Below are 19,549 nucleotides of genomic sequence, written 5' to 3' on the forward strand. Positions count from 1 at the left end.
TCTTTTTCTGCGCCTTATTATAGCAGGAATATAAGAATTGAACATATGCGATGCTAGCGGCATTATTTGAGAACGTAAAATTGATATTAAACAATAATATAATACGGCTCCTATCACAACTTTATTCTACGAGTTTAGCGATATAATAAATTTCGGACTCTTTGGCCAAGAAACACTGGTGTTTTTGGGCTATTTGTTTTTGTTGCGGGAAAGGGTGCTTTTTTAGTTTTGTATTTTGTAACAAAAGTTTAGAAATGTAAGGCATAGTAACATAATCTATTCCTCATAACCGAGGGTGCCAACAGCAAAACACGACATTCCCCTTCACCTGGTTATTATGTTACAGACCAGGACTTGGTGGTATGAGTTATGGGTTATGGACTGGCGCTCAAGCCCAGACGATCGCTGAACAATATTCCAAAGGCAGTTTACGTCGGAATTCTCCAAGTTTTTAGTTATCTATGAATTCACCGTTTAGCATGAAAGGGCCAGCATTAATTTGCCTCACAATGGATGAGTGTTTGTAAGCAGGGGAAATGTAAGGTTAGAACAGTCTTCCAATTAAGTATATTGCTGACTGCAACAAGGAAACGACTTTTAAATGCACTGTTCTCAGAGTATAGTATTACGTATTCCTACAGGTCTTTGTAAAAGTCTAATTATAAAACGACATGGAACACAAAATAGCACTTCAAAGCAACGATTATCGGCCGATTACTGCTTGAACTTGGTTAGGTATGTTAGTTTACACGTTCATATATAATTCTTTTAGAAGGGGAGTGATGCATCGTTGTATTCACAATATAATGATGGAATGTACTTGCAGTACCGTGACCAGCTGATGGAGGGTATACTGCATTTCATCACATTCTGGGTAACCACAGTTGACAATTTCACCACCATCATAACCTCAGATATTACATAGTTTTGCCATGGCAATAAATGCATTGGAAGACTGAAAAAGAACTATGAGGATAGTATGAATTGGCTATCAGTTAAACATGTTGTGAGGATGTGACTTAGTATCTTGTTCAGTGGTAGCTGAAAATTTCTTTGGAAATCTTTTGAAAATGACTGTTTGGAAGACCAAGACCAAGATGGAGATGACCTTGATCTTGTAGAAATAAGCATTGGTCATGTTTGTTAGATTGTAGTGACAAGTGTGGTAGCGTTGCTCAGCTTCCAGGTTCTGGTACCAAGAGATTTCAGGTTCTCATAGTGATGAGTATAAAAATTACTATCTTTTTGGAAGTTGCACCTTGTAGTGAGGTAGGTATTGGCTGACATTTCAGAGAATCTTATTGCCCTGATGACTGCTCTTCTGAAATGTCAGTAACTACTGGATTACATGGTGCAACATCCCAGAAGAGTTATCTTAAAGAGCTAAATTAATTGTTTATAACATTCCTGAAAAAACAACTTTTCAGTACAACATGTGGATTGTCATTTTCTGGGTCTGAAGCTTGTGTAGGGGGTTACCACCATTCCTCTGATATGTTAGTAACCACCTATAAGTCAGTATGGCATTGTAGGATTTGAGGTTTACATGGCACAACAACCCAGAAGACAGCCATCTTCAGTATGGCATTTTGACCTAAAAGACTTATGTTTCACATTTTCACTGTCATAAAAATCTCAGATCTCATATGTGTTTCGTGTGCTGTCCATTTTTGTTACAGACAACATGACTATGAAAACTTTCTGTGCACACTGTTGTTACCAAGCCATAGTCGAACATCGGCTTTTGCTATTAGAGCATTTAATATCGAGGTAGCAAAAGTGCAAGATCAAGTTAGTGATCCTCATATTGGGCAAATGAGAATGAAATTTTGGGAGGAAACTGTTGACAAAATATATGTTGATCATGCTCCGAGTCATCCAGTTGCTGTAGAACTTCATCATGTAAGTACTCAAGGAAGTTCTGCCCTAATATACAATTTAATAATTCTGAAGAACAGATATCAGTTTTTAATACTAATAATGTGGTGTTATATATACATTTTCAGGTTATCTCACAATACGTGATGGATGTTATTAAACGTACATTTACAGATAATTCTATTTTGGTCCAATATTGGAAACTAAATGTGCTAGTTATTGACACATGTTTGTTCGGCACCTCACACTGAACTCTTGTGCAAGCGCGTAGAAGATATCTTGACATTTTACATTGCAAACTATGACATTTCATTTAAGTTCGTTTAGATGCAGCTGTCAGAAATCCATGCCGGTCATACTTCAAAGTTGTCCTCCTGAGTAGAGATTTGTTTTCAGAAATGAGAAAGGGGCTGGGGCTGTCTGTGGTTACGGATATGATGATAGTTGGACGCAGGTGCTTCTGGGCATGTCTAAAGGATGGCCAAAATAAAATATTGGATAGATGTTCATATTACATAAACACTTAAATTCTTTACAGAAATAAACCACTACTGGCATGTAATGTTGTAAGGGGTTATGAACAAACTAAAAGTCTTCTGTTCTGAATGTATAGTTCTGATTTCTGAGTCTTGTACCCAATCACGAAGAAACATTTTCATTGCAGGCCATCAGAAGACACAGACTTTCCAAAAGATATTTGAAACGTCTTATTACAGTCAGAGCCGACCATTTAAGATCTGCGGTATTTCCTGACCTGGAGGCAGTGGAATCCTACGCTGAACATTCAGTGTCATCTGTCTATTATCTCTTATTGGAAGCATCTGGTGAGTTAGGGCTATCTGTGTGTGTGAAATCTTATCTGAATGATAATATCGAGCTGTGATTATTTGTTCATCTTATATTTAAACTGCATCAAGGGACTGGTAGAAAGATCATTTTTAGTGTTTCATTACATAAATGTTATTATTACGTCTGTGTGTTTGTCAGATTCATTTTAGAATGCTTCCCTTTCAGTAGCATGCATTTTGATGTGTGTGTTATTTCTCACACAAAATTAACAAAATGCTTCCATTTACTTTAAACGTTTTATATGCTGTTTAACCTGTTTGTCACATGCCCATTTTTCATTTTGTTTAACAAGGTTAAGTCATGTAGCCATTTTAATTTGGGTCGGTAATATCTTGGACTATGTTCACCTTCTGTGTTTTTAAGCAGAAAACTACATTTTGGAAGTTGTAATTTTAACACCTGAGATTTTCACAGTTTTCTGGGTTGTTGCACCATGTAGTATGTTGATTTCATCAAACCAGAAGATAATCTACATTCATTCTTTGGATATAACAATATCGATTCATTTTGATCCTTATGAAACAATTTTTGGTAATCATAAGCATGTTTGCAATTGTAACTTGCACCTGTGTGATTTGTGGCTCTCATGGTCGTGAAGATGTTGGTATTATTCTCATTTGTGATGTTGTCTTAACTCGTAAGTCGTTACCAGAATTTTGGAGAAATGTGTTGTCTCCTGTCTTTAGCCACCTCTTGAGGGACAACTGACTTTGTAAGCCTTCCTAGTGAGGCCTGATTGGAGCTGTCTCGCCATCAACGGTCTCCACCCTTAGCTTTTTAGTTGGGTAGTCCAGGGACATCAGATCCCTGATGAGGGGGCAGATATGTTTCTCAACACAGTTTTTAAACCGAATAATAACAAGCTGTTATATAACATATTTATCTTTACCAATATATTTCATTTGGAACTGAGGGTGGTGGAATTTGCCTTTTAAATGTTGGCAGGTGTGGAGAGCATTCATGCCGATCATGCTGCCAGTCATCTGGGAAAGGCTCACGGCATTGTCAATCTGATCCGATCTGTTCCATTCAATGCCCCAAGGAAGATAGTGTCTCTGCCTCAAGATGTGTTGCTGCAACATAACGTACCACACGAGACAGTGCTACGAGCCAAGTGCACTGCAGACCTGAAGGAAGCTGTTTTTGATGTTGCAGCAAGAGCTAAGCAGCACCTGAACAAGGTAAGTCTTAGAACAGCTAACATTTTTCTATATTCAAGGATGAAGCATCAAATTCTATTTTTTAAGGGAGTAAAAGCCATATCTGTTGGTAAAATTTACTCTTGAAATTTGGACCACCCCTTGTAAGCTGTCCAAGGCTGCTTGTTCAGCATGTTCATAGTCTTCCTGTGTGGAGGCTGTAATCATCTGCTACCTGAGGACGCGCCAAGCCATGGTGACGAGGGATACGCTTAACAGAAATGGGGAATCTAAACCTGTGTGCAGTGCTGCTACCAGCCAGACGTTAACTCTGGGGTTAACACTCTAGTAGCATGTTATTATGACGCATGGCCAGGATGTGACTCACGGCTCTTAAAAGTTAACATGGTTTTTGCATTGTGTTTCTGTGTGTTTACTCTGTTACCACACGTTACAGGACCATACATTAAATGGTCATAGAGTTGGTTCCATGTCAGGAATATTATTGATGGTTGGCAATGAAGAAGTACGTAGTTGCAGTGGTCTTCGATGACACGATGTTCATAGTTTCATCACGTTCATAAGATTTAACCATTACGTTTGTATCTGTCCAAGGTTAATGATACAGGTACCTCAGTTTTGTTCTGAGTAGGCCATATAACCATACTTAAGAAAAATCAGATGTAGAAACACTGAAGATATTAAACCTTTTTAGTGAAGTTATTAAATATTATTTTGGAGTTTAAATTTGCCATACTTTCCTTCCTATTTTACTTTATATGCAATAAAATTGATGGAATGGGGCCCTTTTCATAGGCAAAAACATTCTGTAGATTATGAAGTCTCCAGAATATTGAGGCATATTTCAGCTTTGTAAAGGAAGAATTAAAAGAGTCATAGAACATTTGTGCCCTAAAAGAATTTTATACACGAAATCATACTGTTTTGTGCAATTTCTTTAATAGGCAAGGTCTTTAAGCAACGCTATACCCAAGTCAGTGTATCCACTTTTCCTGCCAGCTGTAGCTATTGACTCCTACCTGGAGAAACTTCGTCTGAATGGCTTTGATGTTTTCAGTACCGTGTTACAGAAGAGAAATAGTTATCTGCCATTTTTGTTGTTCTGGAATAAACTTTTTTCCAAATACTGATGTCCATATGTGACACTGCACTAGCATATTATATTTAAAGAAATACAGAATAACATTGTGAGTTGAAGTTTAGTGATGCAAACAAAGTATAACAGTGTTTATTTAAATCAATAAAATGTTTACATAAAGTGAATACATTATATTTAATGTGACATACAGTAATAGTAGGCATGAAGTCGTCATTGGTACTCATGTCATAAGAGCATAAGAGTAGTTACAGAAGGATGGCTTTAATTAATACAGTTTTAGTAGTCTGATGTGATATCTTCACCAACTGAATGACAGATATTATAATTATTCAATAAATCAATAATTATTGATGCTATAGCAGAATTTTAATGAGACGCAGTAAGCAAAGTTTTCAGATGTACTTGCTTTCTGTAATGTATCTCAAACGTTTTGTGTTAATTCATTCAAAATAATAAAATGATGCTTAGTACTGTCTTGTTCTTATACCTTCATTTAAATCGTGTGCGAGAAACATTTCTTGCACAGACATATTGTTCATTATAATGACATTCCATTTAGAATTTTAAATAGAAGATGGCTATCTTCTAGGGTTGTTGCGCCGTGTAGTCTGGTAGAAGTTTACTGACATTTCAGGGGTCCTCGCTGCCTTCATCATCAGGGCAGTGATTGCAAGGACCTCTGAAACGTCGGTAAACTTCTACCAGACTACACGGCGCAACAACCCAGAAGACAGCCCTCTTCAGACTCTGCCGTGAAAACCTCAAATTCTACAATTTTAAATAGACTGAATCCCAAACAAATCTCTGATTTGGATGAAGGTATTTAATGTGTGTCATTGATTATTATGGTGTTACACTTGTTTTGACATTTTGGTGAAAGTCACTTGAACGGTAAAGTTAAGTTAATTGAAGTCTGAAGCATTATGTGAAGGATTTTTAAATGATTATTCTTGACATTGTAGGATTTAAAATTAATGTAGTGATATTTTATTGTTATTGATTTGGTGATGAAGTGAGTGGGCCACTTAGAGTGTCGCCAAATGAAGTGACAAGCCACCAAGCAGAATCAGGGAAGTTATGATTGGCTGAAAATGTAGTTCAGACAAAGACAAAAATGTCTACAGAATTTTGGAAAACAAAGAAAGAGATGAGAAAATAACATTAAGATGCATCAGTTGATCTGGGAGGTGTTACTTTAAATACGTCATTTCTTCAATTATAGTATTCAGATCACTCCATTATCATCTACTAGTGGAAAGAGCCATTTGAAATTCATTGGGGATAATTTCATGTTCTTTACTTATTTTTTTGTATTTTCAACTTTTACCATCTTTTGTACCTTTATCTCCTTTAGACCTACTTTTAGAAGCTGCCTAATGGCAGTAGCACCATATAACATGGTCGTTGATAACTTTTCCAGTCATGCATAACCCACATGCACAATATTTCATTCAGTTCATGACAGAACAGTTTCTATAATGTATATAGTATTTTACTGGCTGTCCGAGGCTTGCGCAGTTGCCGCGGAGGTTTAGAGTGATCCTGCAGACTGACTTGAGTGACTTCTGCAGACCCAGGACAGCGCCGGTACGCTTGCAGCTTGTTTCGTAACGGAAGTAGAGTAATGACAACATTGGCAGGCATAAGCTCGGCACCCTTCTGACGGGAGCAAGTGATCCCGTACTCGCTCAAACTCTGGCATGTTAGTCCTCAAGAATAAATAGTCTGTGTCTGATAGCCATTGGAAATTATCAAATGTGTACACAGCAAAGTCACACGAGATGCAGTGGAGGTTACTGCAGGACCTAAAAGAAAAGAACATGGCAGGTGACGGTAGTAAGCAGGAAATTTAGGTGAAACTGACTGGCGCCAGAAGTGATGTAAGCATGTGTGTGGCATCGTATTTCCAGTAATTCGTAATTTCCTTGTATTTGTCTAAGTTTTAGTTGTTAAATTGTATTTGCAGCAATATGCCTGTGGCTGTTTTGTTAACATGTTTTTGTGGCACTAGGACTTAATTTTCTCTCGTCGCAGACACTAGTATGATCAGATTTCTTTGTGATAATGATGAAACACGTAAGAGGATTGGAGATAAATGGCATGCATGGGCAAATTTCCTTTAATATCCCGACCTTGGTGTCCCTATGGCTGAACAGCCACTGGTAGAATCGCTGCCTCCGAGATAGACAGGGAAGCATCTGAGTTTTGCATTCCCAATTTTGTTGTCGCATCTTAAATTTGTTGTAACCACGGGCTTGGAATCAGCGTTATCTTCCACATCCCGGAGAATGTCGTCACAGTCTAAGGAGTCGCATCTACAAGAAGAAAGTCACAAATGCTTCAATTCCTTAGAGATTGTGGCATAAATAGAAAAGGAGTTGAATTTTTTGATTGAATAGTTTAAGCCTTTGTTTTATAATAAGCTCTGAAGTTGTCAGTACTGGTGTTTGATCTTCACATAGTTTTAATGATATATTTTTAAGATATTTTAGAATTTCATTATTCATTCACAGAGAGGCTAATGCATACTTTCATCTTCATTTAAGCCCTGAACAACACATTTCTGGGTTACACTGAGCCTACAAAACTGTTTTGCGCAGAGAAGGTACTTGGTTGAGTATGAACAATAAATAACCGAGATTGCACACTTGGCACATTAAGTGGGCCACTGTCACCACAGCATAGCATGTCCACAGGTTGCAGATGAGGGAATGTGGCTGCATATAAGCAGTCGCAGAGTCGGCAAGGGGCGGTGTTCAGGTTGAGGGCTGTGGGGTGAGCTAGCAATCCTGACTACAAGAAGAAAACTGCATGTTACGTAATGTTACAAAGGGTTTCAGACTTTGTAGGCTATTGTGAACATAGTAATGAACTTGTATTTTGTAATAGGCAGGAAATCTCTTTATATGAGGTGAGTGACTACTAGTTTCTCAAGAACAACTCTGTTCCTTGAAGTTTGATGTACCAGAAGCTGTCGTGGACAGTCGTTTTGTTGACAGTCCATTTACGCAACAATTTCTTTATTTTAATCTCATTGTTTATTGTATACACATTGGAAACAGGTAACATTCACATGGATCCTTGCTGTTACGTTACAGTTATTTGTAATAGGTATGTACCTGGAAGCATAGGAAGTTTGACAGAGTAGAAATTTTTTTTTTGTCAGGTTTAAAAGCACATGCTAAAATGGAAGACAGAATATTATAAGTTGTATGATTATTTTGCAAGAAGTTGGTTAAAATGTTAAACTATTACAATGTTCAACCTGACTGAGTTAAAATCCCTTTGGTTATTAATCTTGAAGGTAGAATGAAAAATTTATTTTTGCTCTGCTAATTGAATTTGTTGTTATTTCGAAGTCAGTCCGTGCAGCCTGGAATTATAAGAGTGAAGTAGATGAGTGTGTCACATCATTATAGGTTTCTTTGGTGTTTAATTGTACTCTTCCTTGCATTATCATGTTGAAGGGATCCCAGGTGGACTATATCAGAGATGTGTGAAATTATTAGGACAGCTAAAATATACATCTTATGCCAGCAGGATTTTTGGTTTAGTATAATGATGTCAGATGGTGGGATTTATCTGCAAATAGATTATTTGGATGTTAAACCTTTTTTGGACTGTCATAAGCAGCTCTTTAAGTAGAGTGGACTGTTTGGGTGTAATTATCAGTGGAATGCTGTATTTGAACAGAAGGTGTTGGTTGATGTTTGGTGGATCCGGGTGAATGGGGGTGGATAGAGAGAAGAGGATTTCAAAACTGGTGGTGTTAATATGGGTTTGTTTGGCTTGAAAGAACAGCCTTTTCATTTTCACCCTGTGTAGGTTCTAGGGCCACCGATAGATGGCAGCACGATCTGGGCAGAACTGCGACGCACAGAGAGAGAGAGAGATGGATGATCGTGTTCTGCACTTACGTAAAGAATATCGGGAAGAATTTATGGTAGGTGTCTTATTGGAATTTCTTATTCGAAATGCGGAGTGTTACATGACGAAAAACGAGTTCACCGTGAAAAAGTCAATAGCACAATTGTTAGCCGGAACTTTTTGGTTGCTGTAACAATTCAGTTACTCTTTTAAAAAGGAGAGATATGAATACAGCATGAATTTTAATTGTAATAAGTCAGATGGCTGACATCCGGTGCTTTTACCCTCAAAGCCAAGGAAATAATTACATGTTTGTTTACGTAAATGCGCGTGACCGTGGAGCCGGTTCTTTGCATTAGTTGGTACGGCTAGCAATGCCTTGCTTATACAGGAGTACCACTACTACTACTGAATTGTTATAAACCTTGCAGCCATTACCTGAATGATGATTGAGATGAGACAAGACTTGCTGTCAGAAGTTTTATGGGCCTCTCTTCGTAATTTTTGTGTATGAACTTATTTTCTACTTCTTCTAAGAGTTCGTCTATGTCCTCTTCCATAATACACGCATATAGAAGAACAAGTAACGTGAGTGAACAACTTTAAAGAAAATCACTGAAGAATGTTGAATTGCGTATAATGTTGTATGTAAGAACTGCACTGTTTGCTTACTACGAATCACCCACATACACTACTTAGAGCAGTGTTGCCAACAAGAGGGCGAAGTGTTATTCAGAAGTTAGAACGCGACTAATTAACTGACACATTTCACTTCTTTTGTGTGTTTGAGGTTATCACGGCTGGGGATGTGTTGATGTGGAAATGTAGGCAGAATTACAATCCAGAAGGTTAACGTCGACAACAGACGCGTTTCGTTTATGAAATATCGGTGGGATTTTATTACATGTAGTCCGCAAAAATGTCAGTAATACTTTGACGTATATCTTGCGTGCCTGTTGAAAAGTATGTATTTCATTGCACGCCTGTTTGTCAGTTTTGTTTTCCTCAAAAATTATGACGGCAAATTTCCGAAGCAGTTTGTATCGTTGCACATGGAACTTCCCGCAGACAGTACTGCGTTTTCGTTCGTTTAATCAATACTACGCGGTTGAAAGTATATTCGACTCAGTTGGGCGACTGTGCAGAAGTGATCTATTTCTAGAAACGTCACGTAAATAATAGATTACTTTGGCTGAATAAATGGACAAATCAAAAGTGAATTCATATCACTGGTCGAACGTTCGTCATTGATCTATTTAGACGTTTGGTAGGACTCCTTCGAGGAGTGATCAGCCCGTCGTAACACAGAAAGACGCTAATAAACATCCATGCCTTGAGTGGGATTCGAACCCACGGTCCCATTGTTCAAATGCACATGGCCCACGCCTCAGACCGTGTGGCCACTGTGACCGACATTTGCAGATCCTCTACGACATAAAATTCATTAATGTCATTGCAATGAATTGATAATTATAGGGATATGAAGCTATCGCGTCTTTTGTTTTTAATCCGCGTCGCAGTACACCTGCGCGGCGAGAATCCTGGTGCAGGGCGACTAACATCGAGCAGTGCTGCCAGTGGAGAACATGTTGGGCGGAGCCTGATGGTAGCTTCTTATCCATTTGCTTGTGATGGTTATACACGGGCCGACGAATAATGGCATTATGCATTTTACGTTTCCGAAGGAGTAGATCTTATGGGTCAAATGTTTCTCATCTTGCTACTAGAGGTAGTGTAGTGTTGTCGTTCTGAACCCGCAGCCAGTTAATGTGTTTTGTGTGGCCTTCGAATAGGTTTTGTGATATTATGTTGGTCTGCATTCCAGATATTTACCTGACTTCATAAAAGTTGCCATGTTGATTTTGTCAGTACATACCCGCGAGGGACACTGTACGCACACAGGGATGCAACAACTCGGATTGAATCTGACATCGAAACATTACTCAAAGTTGATGTCAGCTATCTCATCAGTGACCAATATATAACAGTAAGACTAGCATTTTTAATAATTGCCATGGAATTTCAGTAAGTTACTCTGATTATGGAGAGCAGTCGATAAGCAGGGGTGAATGCGACTTTAGAACTCTGAAAGTCGATTCGTCTTCGTTGTGGTGCTGCTAGGCGATCGAACATTAAAGTCAAGGCACACTGAAATTGCGCCATTTTAGTTTTGTCTGTATTAACAGAAGTCAGACGTGTTTCTTTTATTTTATTGCCTTATATATTTGTTACGCGGTAGGCAATTATTTATTTCCTGTATTTTTATTCATCCTAGAAAAGTGTGTAACAGTGGTTGTTCTGAGCTTTACTTAGTTCAAACCAAGGAAAAATCGTATTCTTATTGTTGTGTTATCAGAATATAATTATTGGCAATTGTACGCATAGGCGCGTGACACCTGAACAGAATTACAGCAATTATTGCACATTATTTCAAACATTTGGTAGGACTACTTTGACGACTGTTTTATATTTATATAGCCAGAAAGGGTCACAATCAAAAAACAAATCTTTATTCAGGACTGTAACTCCCATTTTTAACATTCAGTCTTTGGTCTCTGATGTTATTTCCATGTAGCATTTTTCGTTGCAACTTCCATACAATTTGGGACAAACTGTTGTGCTTAAAATTGTGTGCGACATGGAAGAACAAAGAATGTGAACTGTTCGTTTATTATTGAGAATATTAAGGTCCGATTCAGTTTACCTCAAAATGTATTTTGTGGTGAAAGCAATGGACACCCTCTGAAGTGTCCACACTCAATGTCAATGCGTGCTCTTGTAGTCCACAAGTCAAACGCAGTGCACAAAGGAATGCTGTTAATATTGCATAGTTTTCATATGAATGTGAGTAGAAATAGACCATGTAAGATTTGAGGTTTTCACAGCTGTGAGTATGAAGATTTCTGTCTTCTGGGTTGTTGCGCTGTGTAGTCTGGTCGATGTTTACCAACGTTTCGGAGGTCATACTGCCTCCGTCATCAGGGCGATCTACACAGCGCAACAACCCAGAAGACAGAAACCTTCAGAAATAGACGTGGGACTAACACGACAGGTACTGTATTTCGAGCGGTATCAGAATGAAGTTTGTCTCTGAACTGAGTTCTGGTTTAAAAATCTGCACCAACATGAATGCACGTGCCGTATTGATTCTGAAACGCGACATCGTCAAGGTCGTATTCCGTCTTCCTTCACAGTGATCAATGCGTGGGCAGTGCTGTAGTTGGTCAGTTTGTCGGAGATGCGCGCGTGCGCGTTAGTGTTGGGACTGTGCCTGTGGTGCCTCTCGCAGAAGTCTGCGATCCTCTGACAGGCTTCTCGTAACTGTTCTTCTGGGACTGTCAGCACCAGGCGTATGTAATTGGGGTAGTCGAAGCACTGCAATTATAAAGAAACACCGCGCTTTGAGGTTAGGTTGAACCATTCTTTCTGCAGGCTGTCGGTTGAGAGGAGAACATAACTCACGTAGTAATTGTTTTATTTTCTGTTTTTAAACAATTTTACTTTCAGGAGTGACTGCAATTTTATTCAAATTCTTTTTCTTATTTGCATAATTAACACTACCTAAAAAAAGTCCTCGACTTGATTAAATGTTTTAATAAGCTTACTTCACTTAGGTTCAAATCATAACTTCTCAAGCCCTTTGCTTGGAGCCAGATACTAGTTCTGCACCCAGCAAATGTTAATAACACATGTCGTGGCATGTAACCCGAGAGTCTTTAATCAACTTCAGTTACCACGAAAGCTTCGCTTTATACGTATTAATAACATTACAAAAACTCATCATATTTTAATTGTCTAAGTCCAGATTAGTAAATACCTTGCTCGGAAGACAAAAAACTGACTCCTCGGTGACCAATTGCTCGACGAAGTGCAGTTCCGACTGGAACTCGGGAAACTGGGCCATGTTTACGCATACCTGCAGAAAGGAAACGTGCATTTAAAGATGCAGTGTGTTTGCATTAAACTATTTCTAAACCATTTTGCATCTTATGAACCAGGAAGTGCAGTAACTGGTCAGACATATATTTTTGTAAATATTTCTTGTTCTGCCATGTGATGACGTTTGTAATTAACTAACTGGCATCAGCATTAGAACGAAACAGCAGCGCATCGCTCGCTGCGTCGTGTTTTGAACTGTTCATTGTCACATTACATTGACGCCCAAACTTACCATCATGTACATCGCTCCGCTGGGCATTACTGGAGTTAATCCTTTTACCATGCTCAGCATTTCGTATGCAATCTTCGCATGACACTGTAAAGAAATCCATCATTTTAGTACTGTAATATTTTTATCCCTTCTTACTCGTTGGTACGACTGCTTGTACGTCGTAGAGTGCAGCTCGCTCGGTCCCATGCCCGGTGGTCGTGCGGATAAAGCAGCTGGCTGTAATTGACCACGCGGCTTCATTTGGCATTTTAGTTGAAGTGCGCGGAGCTCTGCGCACGTATCACTGTTTATCCTTAGTGGAAGAAAGTGCACAACCTAACTTGAGTCTGTAAATATTGTGTCTGATTTTGACAAAATGGCGGAATCAAAAATTATGTTAACGTAATCTGAAATTGATTTCTAATTTCGTGGACTCTGCACCTTATCAACGTGTGGATTCGTATCAACAGACCTGTAATGTGTTGACTGTGTCCTCGAAGAACTTCTGTGGAGTCCTTGTTAAGATGCCAGCTAGAGCTCCTTGGATCAGCGTATTACTACCGATTATCCTCTGACTCAAACGCTGGAGTCCAACGCGTACCTTAAAAATGAAATAATTAATTATATGAAAATTATAAGCGGACACTGTCCACTCTCTGAGATATATATGATGTACACATTGTTTCGAGAGTTAGCAAAACTTCCATCTTCGTCTTCCTTATCAGATATTATTTTACAGTGGCAAAATAATTCCATGATTTTTATGGAAACGTTAAGAAGATACTTTTTGAACACACGAATATTTTTTCAGAACCCAGTCAATGGAAAGTCTTACTTTTAAAATATAAAACTTGTCCTACTCCAGCCCCTGCAAACTTTACTTACTCCTGATTCCTCGAAGATCCCGTGTCTGTCGTGTATAATGATCCAGCCCATTCTCCATCCAGGAACCAAGAACCTGTGAAGTCATAAGAAATTTTCACGAAAGAATTCAAGTGAAACGTAACTTGTTTTTTGTATTCGACTAGTAACTTAGATGACTTAAATTTATAGTAGATATTATTTTTCAGACCCTCCCGAATAAACTTACACAGCAGAGAAGCTAGCAGTCACTCAGCTGGTCAAGCTGTTTCCTGCATTTCATGGAACTGACAGGACCAATACGTTGCCCCCAAGAGTCATCACCTGTCCCTAATCCTGGGTCATTTGAAGAAGCTCACACCATCTCACCCTTTTTCTTCAAGATACATTTCAACAATAACCTCCCATCTATGCCTTGAGGTTTTACAGTCAAAATTGTGCGTGTATTTCATATTTCTTTCATGTGTGAGATTTGTTTGTTTTGATTAAAGCTTAATACAAAACGAATTTCAATAAATCTCACGAAAACTCTGTATGGATTATAATGGCGATACATTACAGCACAGAATATTGGCAACTGAGCTTCGCACCTTTTCGTAAGACCGCTGCAGGACAGAATTGGCACATCCTCGGAAACTGATGCCAAGGAATGGAATGTCTGCCCGGGGAACACCTGAAGACAAGTGAAATTTGAACAGTTAATGCAATCTCCTTTAACTACGTAGTTGTGATTTTGGCTTGCGTCGTTATGGCGGTGGGGCAGCCAAGCAAGAAGGGGGCTGCTCACCATGTGCTCGTAAATCTCGTCTGCGATGATTGGCACGAACTTTGCCTGCGCCACTCTCAGGATCTCCTGCAGGTGCTGACGGCTGTACACGGAGCCGCAGGGGTTTGAAGGGTTGTTCACCACCAGCCCCGCGGTGGAGGCGTCTATCTGCTCCTCCAGGTGTGCTGTATCGACCTCCCAGCCGCACTCTGGCTGCAGAATAATTTATAACCACTTGGATATTCGTAGTTTTTGTATCATTCGACCTGTATTGCATTTACATTATCATAACGTGCTGTTTTAACTTTTAACTCTTATTCATATATTTTGATGTGAACTACTCATGGATGTTCATGATTACCCCAGTACAATTTATGTTTTGTGAACGTAACAGCCGACTGGCTCTTAGTGAAAATTCTACGTAACAAACAGTCTGAACGTTCATGTTTTTTGTTTTTCCCCCAGAATGTGATTGCCAACTGCTTACGAGTCATGATTTTCTTTTCTAACTTATACCCAAAGGTGCTAGAAACATACCCTTAAATTGTAGAATTTGACCTGAATCCCAAGACCTTCTGCGAGAGTCCTGTATATTGAGAAGCCCGGTCTCGGAACCAGAATATTCTGCCCCGCGTTGGCGAGTACGGTGATGCAGAGGTCCAGGGCACAGGAACAGCCACTGCACAGCACCACGTCCTGCCAACATAACTTGTTTGTTACCAGCAGTCCACTTTTCATTTCGTCGGCATTTTAATTGAAGACTTGGCCATGAAAAGGCAGTGAAGCATAGGGAAATATTGTTTCCATCATTTGGTACAAGAACAATATCCAGTAATACCACTCGTACAATAGAATAACATTTTTGGAGCAAAAACTAGTATTTCTAGTGACAAGAGTTTCGAGTTGGATAATTTCATTAACTTACGTCTGATCACAGATGAACAACAAAGAATTGAGTGTAACTGGAATAATTATAACAAATCTTTGTATTTATTATTTTAGTTTCATAATTTATTTAAAATAGCAGACTTGTGTGATCACGCGCACGTGTGTGTTTGTATCCCATGTTCACATTCTGAACCAACGTCACAAAACTTTGTATGAATGTAATCCCGTTATTAAAGTTAGGTGTGGCGACTTCTTTGAGAAATATGCAACTTTTTTTAAGGTTATTATTTTGTATAACGATAACATGGTGACCCTACAAACATTTTCTTTGCCTTACGGTTTGGCGGTAATAACTGACGAACCATCGGAGCTAGGCGACCAAGCGAACATTTGAGGTTATATCTGACACATTTAATGTGGAAGTCCTTTTTGTTACGACTATTAACAGGAATTAAGATTTTTATTTGCAGCAAGGTCATAAGGCCATTATTGTATTTACTTAAATAACAATAATTACTATTATGTTAATAAGCTTTATTATTTATCCAAAGTGTGTCTGCGGGATGTATTCAAAGACTTCAAAGCTAAATATTTTAGGAATACTGGAAACTGTAAATTGCGGAGTTATCATCAATTGTAAGATAAACACAGTTTCGTGTGTTAACAGCACAAACCTGAGGATTCACTGTCACTCCTTCTGAAGAATACTGGGCCACTGCGTCTCGTGCCTCTTGGTATCCTGCAACAGCGACAAATACAACAATCCTACAAATGGGTCAGTGTTTAGTGGGAATCTAATATCAACCCTGTTTTATTCATTTTAAGTTCCCAGAGATTAGAAAGACGTCATTCTCTGTATCGATGGTGAAATGGCTACCTGCTAATTCTGTTGCGGAGGATGTATGTACCTGTACTGGGTGCATATCCGTTGTACCTGAATGACGTGAGGCACTCCTGCACGGCGTCGATCACTTCCACAGGCGGCTTCAAGTTGCCGAAAACGGTGGGGTCACCTGTAAAGACACGTAGGTCATTTTTAATTTTAAAAATACAGAACGAACGGCAATGAAGCTCACAACAAGTTTCATTCTCATCTATTTTGCGGTTGTCGAATTGAACCCAGCTGATTGGATGTTCGCGAAGAACATCCAAAAACCGGCAAACTTTCCTTCCCTTGCAGAATATGAAGTAGCACATTGTGTGTCGACGAACGAGCTAGAGTGGCTGTCGGATGTTATTCCAAGGCCAAGACCCTGAGAGGACGCCATCCTGCTGGTTGCGCAGACTCACTGCCTCCCAGAACTACGCTCCGTGGCCACTGAGAGCTCAGAGGGGGTGAGAGGGCATGGAGATGAGAACTGCGTTCAAAATTTCTGTTGAAAAGGCTGAAGGGAACAGACTACTCGGAAGACCTAGGCGTAGATGGGAAGATAATATTAAAGTAGAAATCAGGGAAATCGGATTTGAGACGTGGACTGAATTTGTCTGCGGTCCCGTCTTCAGGTGACTGTATTAATCTTCCAGTTGTTCGGCCGAACCAATGGCGTCTCCCCTCGACATCGCAACGCCCAGCCCTGCGGGGCCTTCCACAGTAAGTGCGGAATCAGCGCCTGCCAGGTGGAGCTCCACCGTTCGTGACATTGAGACCCGGTCGCCATGACGACATCTGCGTTTCGAAAACTGGTTTTGCTGGTTTCAGAGGACGTAATCATGTGCGCGATGTTTACTGTTGGCTGTCGACTGCCACGAGAACTCTAAATCGCAAATAACAGATTTCTCCTTGACGTAGTTTTGCAATTAAAGATCAGATCGTCATTGCAGAAGGAGAAAAAGTCAGTTAAAATTCCAGCAAGAACTCGCCTCGAAATGTTCAAGTTTTCTTTGTGAGCGCAAATTCGTTTTTCGGAATCCTCTTAGCTTGTTTCTTAGTGGGTTTTTTTTAATCTGACGAGCTCTGAAAGTATGCAAAACCATCAGTTTCCTACAATCGAAAGTTTGAATTTAAAAGCACGTACTATGAAGTGGAAGGGGGTGTATTTATTTTAGCCAATTTCATGTTTTATAGCCTCGTGACATGTCATGGAGCGTATCTGTTCAAAACGATCAGAATATGCGACTGGAAAACATATTTAATTAATTCTTTTCTTCGCTCTGTAAAAGTCTGCAGACTGTGGAAGAAATATGATAATTATTTGCATGTTCTAACGCGCGCTCAGTCAGCCACGAGAAATGTTAGACACGAAATACACCCATGTAACGCCTTACAGGCGAAATTCTGTGGTGTAAAGGGACTACGATTAATAAAGGACATGTGCACTGGCCTGCGTGCGCCTCACGGTTTTTAACCAAAGAGTTTTCAAGTTTTTAGAAGGCCTGGTGCGTGGCCTTGGAACTGCGGGATCGTAGTCCAGTCATATCAGCGGAAGGTGACCCAGCGCGAGATCGCCTTTGTATCAGTGGCGCTTGTGTATGGCTCTCGAGTGAAGCGGTTGGCCACAGGCAGCTTCGAGCACTCGCCTGAGGTAGATGAGTAAAGCCAAGCAACTCCTCAGTCAGGATATCCATTGTGGAACCTAACCTAACCTCCAAATGTCTTCTGCGCCGCGAAGTTCCGTCGTCAGATAACACATTATCTGCATATGCGAAGAGGAGTTCAGAGTTGCGCTGCTTCGCCCCAATTTTCTTACCGATAAACGTCAACGCAATGTTTTGCATTGAATTCTGCCTTTCTTTTCAATTGTTTAACCTTCTCGTCAGAAAGCCATTGTTGAGAGGTTTCAGGCAGCTCGAACGGCCTTCTTTTCGTGTTTCTTTATTACAAACCGTCACACCCACAGCCTTGCAAAGGGCCATTCCGCAAGAGAGCGTAAGATCCGTATCAACAATGGGCAGCTTTTATACGAACTCCTGCGTGCATAACAATGCAATCAACAAATCAAGGAAATTCGTCGTCACTGATTGGTGTATTATTCTGTGACGAGCTGAGGTCAGAAACAATTTTTATATAATATCAATTTAACGCACGCACTAACATGTAAACGAGGTTGAACTGAAATAAAGTGCGTAAGGCAATTTCGTTACACGACGCAGAAATTTCGCGTTCTTGATTTTGTTAGCCGCTAGGACTCAGTCCGTCTCTCGGGCCTTGCGCCTGATCATAAATTTTCGCACAAAAACTGCGTCGTTCGATGTCGCAATGTCAAGGTAATTCAGCAGAGCGTTTTTACAAGTTCACGAAATAAAGAAAAAAACAGACGAACGCTTCGCGCTAGACATTTGATTGTCGAGGTGGAGTGTGTGTCGGTATCAGGATCGGATCTCACGCAGAATCGCGGTGTTTACATTTTTCTCCCTTTTATCAAAGACTTTTTAAACTTTTCCGAAATATCGGCAGACTAGGCGACCCTCAAGGCCGTCCTTGTAGACAGTTCCGGGCCTTCGTTTCAGTTCTGGACGGATCATCGAAAATAACAAACGAATGCAGGTTTCTGTGTGTGACGAACAACAATACAGGCGATTTGCCTTTAGTAGGGAATAGAATCTTATGCAGTAACTCACCGATAGAGAGGGCAATCATCGGTTTCTCAGGATTTGGCTCCAGACGAAGGTTTTCGACGATGCTGCGAATTGGATTGTGCGTGTTCTGGGCCGTACTCGACGACGCCACCTCCCACTGCCTTCTAACTGTTGACGGAGACATGGCGACCCCACAAGAAATCTTCCTGCGTCTCTGCTGCCCACCGATCGGTGATGACGGAACCTCAACTAATCTCCAAAGATTCCTCAGTAGCCTTCGATTATGTGGAAACACCTGATTCTGATCCTTGAAGTTTCCAGCAGCTCTGATATATACCTTTATGGTAGGCAGAAGCTGAAATACCATTGGCTCAAGGAGGGGGCAAAGAAACCGGTTGTTGTTTCCCATTTGTCGATTGGTGAACACACCTTCTGTTTCGTGCGGAAGGAATGTGTAACACCTACGTCATTAGCCTTGTAGCCCTGTCGTAAGCGTGTCTAATCATTCGAAGATC

At 40.0% G+C, this 19,549-nt stretch overlaps 3 protein-coding genes across 10 annotated transcripts; 1 reads left to right on the plus strand and 2 right to left on the minus strand.

Annotated features, from left to right (window-relative positions):
• The first annotated feature begins 240 nt into the window (after nt 1-240).
• Nucleotides 241-14,397, plus strand: sicily (NADH dehydrogenase (ubiquinone) complex I, assembly factor 6 homolog sicily). 7 transcript variants are annotated; one of them, XR_015538737.1, is made up of 8 exons: nt 241-735; nt 1,680-1,902; nt 2,543-2,702; nt 3,673-3,908; nt 8,812-8,929; nt 9,285-10,582; nt 10,679-10,840; nt 14,074-14,397. XR_015538737.1 is itself a non-coding variant. In XM_087361054.1 (6 exons), exons 1-5 carry the CDS (start codon nt 602-604, stop codon nt 8,884-8,886), a joined length of 828 nt encoding a protein of 275 aa, XP_087217180.1. In that variant the 5' UTR covers nt 241-601; the 3' UTR covers nt 8,887-8,929; nt 14,074-14,397. The 7 variants fall into 7 exon arrangements, 4 of the variants coding, with proteins under 4 accessions (XP_087217180.1, XP_021927289.2, XP_021927287.2 ...); XR_015538738.1 differs by lacking the exon at nt 10,679-10,840; XR_002544225.2 differs by lacking the exon at nt 9,285-10,582.
• On the minus strand, nt 5,080-9,421 carry LOC110833488 (cilia- and flagella-associated protein 418). Its single transcript, XM_022071599.2, has 3 exons — nt 9,292-9,421; nt 7,119-7,301; nt 5,080-6,791 (listed from the first exon to the last, which is right to left on the minus strand). The coding sequence occupies exons 1-3, from the start codon at nt 9,411-9,413 to the stop codon at nt 6,518-6,520; spliced, it is 579 nt and encodes a 192-aa protein (XP_021927291.1). The 5' UTR covers nt 9,414-9,421; the 3' UTR covers nt 5,080-6,517.
• On the minus strand, nt 11,342-19,372 carry Tat (Tyrosine aminotransferase). 2 transcript variants are annotated; one of them, XM_022071594.2, is made up of 11 exons: nt 19,077-19,372; nt 16,427-16,531; nt 16,193-16,257; nt 15,168-15,326; nt 14,652-14,843; nt 14,455-14,537; nt 13,889-13,961; nt 13,476-13,604; nt 13,025-13,108; nt 12,671-12,769; nt 11,342-12,228 (listed from the first exon to the last, which is right to left on the minus strand). In XM_022071594.2, exons 1-11 carry the CDS (start codon nt 19,216-19,218, stop codon nt 12,019-12,021), a joined length of 1,341 nt encoding a protein of 446 aa, XP_021927286.2. In that variant the 5' UTR covers nt 19,219-19,372; the 3' UTR covers nt 11,342-12,018. The 2 variants fall into 2 exon arrangements, with proteins under 2 accessions (XP_021927286.2, XP_021927285.2); XM_022071593.2 differs by lacking the exon at nt 19,077-19,372 and having other exon boundaries at nt 16,427-17,111.
• Between the last annotated feature and the right edge of the window lie 177 nt (nt 19,373-19,549).

This window comes from Zootermopsis nevadensis, unplaced genomic scaffold (assembly GCF_977971745.1).
Source record: "Zootermopsis nevadensis isolate Lab colony 2312 unplaced genomic scaffold, Znev_1.0 Znev_ptg000050l, whole genome shotgun sequence".
Lineage (NCBI taxonomy): Eukaryota > Metazoa > Arthropoda > Insecta > Blattodea > Termopsidae > Zootermopsis > Zootermopsis nevadensis.

What these genes read in the sequence shown, in the direction of transcription:
- sicily (XM_022071595.2), top strand. Translation starts at nt 602, where the DNA reads ATGCACTGTTCTCAGAGTATAGTATTACGTATTCCTACAGGTCTTTGT. An exon ending in TACTGCTTGAACTTGGTTAG is followed by an intron (nt 736 to 1,679) that starts GTATGTTAGTTT and finishes TTTTTGTTACAG; the next exon opens with ACAACATGACTATGAAAACT. An exon ending in CTAAGCAGCACCTGAACAAG is followed by an intron (nt 3,909 to 4,831) that starts GTAAGTCTTAGA and finishes TTTCTTTAATAG; the next exon opens with GCAAGGTCTTTAAGCAACGC.
- LOC110833488 (XM_022071599.2), bottom strand. Translation starts at nt 9,413, where the DNA reads ATGGAAGAGGACATAGACGAACTCTTAGAAGAAGTAGAAAATAAGTTC. An exon ending in TCATCTCAATCATCATTCAG is followed by an intron (nt 7,302 to 9,291) that starts GTAATGGCTGCA and finishes TTCTTCTTGTAG; the next exon opens with ATGCGACTCCTTAGACTGTG. An exon ending in TCAGCCATAGGGACACCAAG is followed by an intron (nt 6,792 to 7,118) that starts GTCGGGATATTA and finishes CTTTTCTTTTAG; the next exon opens with GTCCTGCAGTAACCTCCACT.
- Tat (XM_022071593.2), bottom strand. Translation starts at nt 16,715, where the DNA reads ATGTGCTACTTCATATTCTGCAAGGGAAGGAAAGTTTGCCGGTTTTTG. An exon ending in TCAAATTCTACAATTTAAGG is followed by an intron (nt 14,844 to 15,167) that starts GTATGTTTCTAG and finishes ATTATTCTGCAG; the next exon opens with CCAGAGTGCGGCTGGGAGGT. An exon ending in GGATCTTCGAGGAATCAGGA is followed by an intron (nt 13,605 to 13,888) that starts GTAAGTAAAGTT and finishes TTCATTTTTAAG; the next exon opens with GTACGCGTTGGACTCCAGCG.